The sequence below is a fragment of the Plasmopara halstedii genome, assembly GCF_900000015.1.
Source record: "Plasmopara halstedii genome assembly, contig: Scaffold_1594, whole genome shotgun sequence".
In the NCBI taxonomy this organism is placed as follows: domain Eukaryota; phylum Oomycota; class Peronosporomycetes; order Peronosporales; family Peronosporaceae; genus Plasmopara; species Plasmopara halstedii.
In genome coordinates this window covers 289,606-296,411 of record NW_020188505.1, presented here as the reverse complement: position 1 = coordinate 296,411, position 6,806 = coordinate 289,606, and the positions used below count along the sequence as shown (strand labels likewise).

The 6,806-nt window shown below is 47.8% G+C and overlaps 1 protein-coding gene across 1 annotated transcript; it reads left to right on the top strand.

Annotated features, from left to right (window-relative positions):
* Nucleotides 1-5,289: 5,289 nt before the first annotated feature.
* Nucleotides 5,290-6,661, top strand: PHALS_01837 (3-mercaptopyruvate sulfurtransferase; the record flags this gene model as incomplete). Its single annotated transcript, XM_024716305.1, has 9 exons — nt 5,290-5,530; nt 5,591-5,675; nt 5,734-5,795; nt 5,858-6,054; nt 6,106-6,192; nt 6,255-6,300; nt 6,360-6,396; nt 6,464-6,532; nt 6,595-6,661. 9 exons carry the CDS (start codon nt 5,290-5,292, stop codon nt 6,659-6,661), a joined length of 891 nt encoding a protein of 296 aa, XP_024581917.1.
* Nucleotides 6,662-6,806: the final 145 nt, after the last annotated feature.

Here is a 6,806-nt window from a genome sequence, read left to right as displayed (position 1 = left end):
GTGGTGTATGCCACACTACAGCTCCCTTGGGAGAGTGACGGGTCACTCTCATGTAACCTCGTTACACCTAGCCACATACCGTATTCTTCTTTAGGTGTGGTCACACCATGCCTATCTCGTGTGACACACACCCCTGTTACCAGGGTACGTGTAATCCCGTTACGTTATCGATATTGTGTTTGCCTACGTGGCTTGCCGTGGCAGCTGTTCCGGATCTAGATTGGCGCTATATAGAAAAATCTTGGCGAATTTTGTTTGTGATGTTAGACAGCAAATTAGACATGCCTTCCGCTGACCAATCACAAACAGACAAATGGACGAGTTGCTTATATTGCTTCTTAAGTGATATCTCCTCGAGGACTTGCGCGGAGAAACCGCGGTATCGAAGCAAATCTCTCCCATTTAATTAGTTTGCTTGGAATAGTAAATTGAAATCCCCACCAGACTTCGATTCATTATTTATAAATGATTTGAAAAATCTATAGGTTCCTCTAATGCCACTTACAAAGTGGCTCCGGTCTTGGCGCATCAATACAATTCGGCTAGTCGATACAAATCCTGCTCTAGGCAGAATCACATTTTTAATCCAGAATGAGCGATAAATACCGAGAAGGCGACTCTCAGCTAGAATTGACGACTGTAGAAGGACTAGATCCGGAAGGTCTTACGGATCGTCCACTCCGATTTAATAAAATGAATCTATCAGTGCTGCAGCATCATGCGGAGCAGTACTGCCCCTAGCTTTTGGCCAGAAAACTGATTCTTCTGAAATTGAATGACAGGGATGTCTTTTGGGATATAGTACAAAAATTTTGCCTGCTTGATGTGGTGGTGAACGCACTTTTGCGTCGCTCTGACTATCAGTTGTCGCATGAAAGTCGCGTGTTGATAATGTGAAACCTACAGATACAACATGCGTTGCGTTGCTGAAAGTTCTGGGAGCAATGAGATTTGTATTCTCATGCCGCTTTGGCGAAGCAATCAATTGCGTGTTTGTACAGTATCTTGGTTTATTATGGCAAAGACCCACATAAAAACCAACAGGTCGCGGTACATGATATCGTTTACTTCGAGTACCGAACACGAGGCATATGACACCCCTTCGGGTTGACACCAAGAGAGTGAAAGAATATCGCTATGTCTTGGTGACACAACATGTAAAAGTGGGAAGGTGTAACGGGGTTACACGTACCCAGAGTGTAACAGAGATACACGTACCCTTGTATGAAAAGGCGGGTCACACAAGATGGAGTGACCGTACAAAAGTGTGGATTACACAAGTTGGGGTAATCACACAATGGTGTGGCTACACCGTAACAAGAAGCCACTACGTGGCAGGACTGCCAGTAGCATTGCATATTAATTAGATTTCACTTTTTAATCGGAAAGCCCTAAGGTGTATGATATAGGCGGCTCTGCCGCAAAGTAATAATCAAATAAAGTTTCAATTTTGGACGGAAGAGCGTTTTTGCCATGATTAAGGTTTTTAAGTACTCTGGAGGTAGTGGATTGCGATCCGCTAAACTCATACTGGTTCTAGTAAGGAACGAAGGGCCGGTGACTTTAGCTTAGCTTCCTCGAAGCAAAGAGCTACGACAGTTCTGCTGCACTTGGTAGCACTATTAGTCAATCTATAATGAGTCGTTACGACTGATCTTCTGTGAGATAACAGCAAATCTCCTATTTGCACCAGAGCATGCAGAACGGGCTTAAAAAACTCATGTCGCTGCTTGGCGCCCTGAGGGCGTGCAACACCTTGTTTGGCAAGGACCTGGCCGCTCATGGTGAGTATTAAGACCTTCGAAGGTAAGATTGAAAAGAATCCCCCCCACTGGATGAGAGAGGCCGAGATGGCTATGGCATCTGAAAAACTCCAGAATGAGCAACACCGCTTGGCGCTAGCTATCTCCAGTCTCGGTGGTTAGTGCAAGAATGGGGATTAACTTGCGGTACTTCGGTTGAAGCGGCATTTCACTCCTGAGGGAGCTGAAGCTGCAGCTGTCACGAGTGTTCTCGCCGCCTAACCAGGCATATCGCGTGCGATTGCGTTTCATTGCCGCCCGACATGGAAAGAAAGAATTGGTGGACTTTGGCCAAGAGATGCGTGCTCTCATTACGGGAATGGCAGCAGATCCGCTCCCCGAGGCGGTCACAATGAACATCTCTAGTGGGAGTACGGAGTACCCACGCACTGGCGTTGCCAGAAATGGAAATTTTTCGCGTGCATCCGTCTTAATTGAAGAAGCGGTGAATATGGCATCAATGCCGATCTAACTTTAAGTCGGCACATTTTGGTCGGAATGCACACCCTCAGAGCTCGTCTAGCGGGCCTGGACCAATGGCACTCAGCTATACTGAGAAAGCGGGGGAAGAGCTTCGAGCTTCCGGGTATCGTTCCAACACCCGACGGTGTTTTGGCTGTAGAGACACCCGTCGCCTTCGTGGTTGTCCCCTGCACAAGGCACGTCAAGGTTCACTGTTTCGACGTGCCGCTTTTCACCAGTCTAGTTTGTCGCGGGGAGACGGCAACACCCAGTAGGCGCGGAAAACCGAGTTCTGTTGAGCTAGAGGGCAGCAGGGCCTACTAGAGTTCCGTGCTCTTGAAAACGAAACGTGTTTACAAGCCAGGCTTGCTGGCTGCGGAAGCGACCGTGAAGAGCTTTGAGAAGCAGTGGTAGATTCTGATCGACTCCGGGGCATCGAGCAATTATGCTCGATGCTTTACGATAGACGGAAACATCTGTATGCTGAGGCGCCGTCACTGTTCGCTTAACGATGGGATCATGTGTCACAGTTCTGAGGGTCACTGTTGACCTCGGTGTCAAGTTTCTAGACTTTGATAGCGCGGAACGCGATGTTTAGTCTCCGACTTGGATTGAAGGTATGACCTCACCGTTGGTATGGCACGGTTGGAACACCATGAACCATGGATCGATTGAAGGTCGAAGACCTATGGCGCTACGCGCACGTCTCCTGGTGGAGCTTTGATCAATCATGAACCCACCTCTGCCAGGAAGTAGAAGCAATATTGGCGCGGGCACTGGGCCGGGACGGTCAACGTGTTATAGATTGGAGTATCCGCGTTGTCGAACACCAAAAGTGTATTGGACAGGAGTACCGAGCGTGGCTGGCGGGCTGAGCGTGGAGTGACACGTAAACCACTGAGCGCTGTTCAAGTATTGACGTAGTCGCTGCATGCCATGCGTGGCATGGTCGTCCAAGGGCCGAGGCATCGAGGGTCAAAGCAGTTGCTGCATGCCAAGGGTGACATGGCTAGATGACGTCCGAGGCATCTTGGGCTAGACCCTTCAGATACGCGTGGAGTGGCACGTTATCCCTCGGACGAATACTGCGAAACTAGCTGCTCTTCGTCGGATGTTGTCAATAGTCGAGGTGGTCATTGTAAGACTAAACGAGAGGATCAACTTGTCGTCGCTTCTGGATAAAGCCATCCTGGAGGAAACCAAGAGGATGCTGAACGCACGAAGTGGATCGTCGATCCTCAAGAATCCCTCGGATCCGCACTATTCTTTGGTAAAGGAATTCCAAGATGTAGTCTCCAAAAACCCGTCGTCGGTCCTGCCTCCGGACCCAGGTGTGCGTCATGATATTGCCCTGGTTTCTGAAACCAAATACTGCGCAATATGCGAATGACCTCTACTCAAGGAGCAGTGACGCCATTTTCCGTGCGAAGCACGAAGCAGGAATGGTGCGTGAGAGTAAGTCTCCCCCCAAGTTTTGTGTCCGGAAGCCGAACGGCAAGCGGCGTATCGTTCACGCTTACAATAAGCTAAACGCTGCAACCATTCCGACACAGACAGCGAGGATCTTCTCTAGAATAATATGGATGGCTTCACAAAGTACAGCGCGCTCGACTTGGTCGATGGTTATTACCAATTGCTCATGAGAGCGAGCGAAATTTTGCTGACAGCGGTGAGTAATCCGGTCGGGATGCTCTGAGAGTGGCTGGAGATGCCTTTGAGACTGTCAATTGCACCAACAATATTCAATCACCTTGTGACGCAGTTGTTCAGGCCACACCGGGCGTATGCACAGAATACTTCGACGACATCTTCGTCCACAGTCGTTCGGGGCACGGGAAGACGGATGTAGTGAGCCACATCGTCCAATTGAGAGCGGGGCTCAAATGCATGCGCATGAATATGCTGTATGCTAATGCCAATAAGTGTATAATCGGCGCTAAAGAAATCCCTTTTCTAGAGTGCTTCATAGGGAGGCGTAGCCTTCCAGCGGATGCCGCTAAGGTCAAGGCCATTGTAGACTGGTCGGTTCCAAAGGATCAAAAGGACGTGCGCAAGTGGCTTGGCTTCGCTAGCTGCTTGCACAGGTACAGCGAGAACTACGCAGAAAAGACACGACCATTGTCTAATCTCCTTAAGAAGGATGCGGAATGGTATTGGGATATTGTGCGGCGAAATGCTTTTGACCGGGTCAATGGCAGCCTCCTGCATGCATCAATGCTGGCGTTGCCAGGCCCTGATCGTTCTTTCAGTGACGTCTGTGACGCTTCGGACTTTGCCAGCGGCTGTGCACTGCTGCAAGCAGACGCCGAGGGGCAAGATCGTGTAATCGCGTTCGAATCTCGTCAGCTCAAGGCTGCAGAGAAGAACAACCCAATTCACGACATAGAATTACTTGCGATGAAGGATGAACTTGTCAAGTTCAGGGTTTACCTGCTCTGTTCCAAAAGCCGTTCGCGATCATGCATCACTTTGCTCTGCGACTCAGTCGCCTCTTTCCTTGCAGATGATGGTTAGTTGGCTGTCCGACTCAAGTATCATGAGGACTTTGCGTTTCGTAAAATCATTAAGCCTTACTATATGCAGTCTGAGCTCTTGTGCGCGAACCTCTGACCAAATGGTGGATAAACACAAGATTGCTGAGTTACGGCAACTGGTGGAGTTGCACTAGCTGTATAACCGTGTGAGGAGGAGTTTTGACTATGTACATATACCGCACGCTATCGAATCTTTGTATGTGTGTTAGATGACATTACATGACTTTGCCACAACGTCAACGCTCGAAGCTGATATCTGTAGGCACCAACTTTGGAATCCTAGTGAGAATCTGTACTCGACAAATTTGAAAAGGTTGTCCGACTCGTGCTTTTTTCTTGAAAAGATATATATTTGTTATCTTCGAGATTGTTAATCACGTATTAAAATCGATGTATTTCTCGATAAAGTTCGTCGCAATCCAAAGATACATTGCTAGATACTCGATTTGGCAATGATTGCCCATACCAACCGCATACCCGTCATCAATAGCATGCGTCGATTCTCCTCTCGAATTACTGACTCATTATCGCCGCTGTTATCGTCGGAGCAAGCCGAGAAACTTTGGCAGAGTAATGAACGACGTGTGCGCTTTTTGGACGCATCCTGGTACCTGGACAAAAGCCGCGACGCTAAGGGCGAGTTTTTTCTAGAGCGACTCCCAGGTGCTCAATTTTTTGATATCGAGCAAATTTCCGACAAGTCGACAACATTGCCGCACATGCTACCAGACCGTGAGTGATTGCGACATTATGGTATATACACACAATAATTGAACTCTCGACTATCATTAGCGGAAACATTTGAGGATGCTATGATGGACCTTGGTGTGGAGAACGATGACACGGTGATTGTTTATGGAGGCAAGCACTGTTTCAGGTAGGAAGTCAAAGCCATTTGATGTATCGAACAAATCTGAAACGCGCGTGTTAAATAGCCCGGCGCGTTGCTGGTGGACATTTAAGTTCTTTGGTCATAGCAGCGTGCACATACTCAACGGTGAGCTGCCTTGTATGGAACATTAAGCACGGCTAGGTTTTCTGATGTTTTTCTCTGAATAGGTGGTATCACCAAGTGGAAGTGCGAAAAACGAAAGATCGAGACGGATGAGCCTCAAACTGTTCTCGCTGGTAGTCGTTACAAGGCTCAACTTGATAAAGATCTTGTGGTAACGTGGGAAGAAGTGCTGAAAAAGATTGATACGGACACGCAGATTGTCGACGCTCGCGGAGCCGCACGATTCTATGCAAAGGAGCCTGTACGTTCACAGCTGAATCATAAACAATTCTTAATTCAATTGTCGCTTTAGGAACCGCGTCCGGGAATGCGTGGTGGACACATCCCAGGGTCCGTCAACGTTCCTTTCAGCACCCTTTTAAATCCAACTGACTTCTCGGTGGGTTGCAAACGAAAATGATGAAAACATGTATCTAACATGACGGAATGATGTAAGCACAGCTTTTCCGTGATCTGGATGATATTAAGCGTGCCTTTGCTGAAGCAAGTATGTGCATCCATTGAGTATACCAACTTATAAAGGAATTACTGATCTATGGTCTACAGATGTGAAGACGGACGAAAGTAGCCCGATTATCACGAGGTACCTTTTTGTAACATATTGATATACTAATTGTAATCCCTTGATTGACGCTTCTATTTTCATGTAGCTGTGGCTCCGGAGTGACCGCAAGCGTATTATCGTTTGGACTGCACTTGATTGGCAAGCCGCTAGACAAGTGAGTATCCAGATTGACGCATGCTATATTTGTATGAACGATCATTGTTTGCACTTGTGTAGGGCTCCCGTGTATGACGGATCGTGGTCGGAGTGGGGCCAACGTAGCGATCTTCCTCTGGAAACTTAACACGAAAATTGCATCAGTCCAGTTTGGGTTGTGACAGTGTTTTTGTTATGGTGCTGAAGATCCACGTGGAATTAAGCAGAATTTCGTCTGGTACATCGCTTGATACTAAAAACAATTCACAGCATCAATGTAGCCCGTTTGCCTG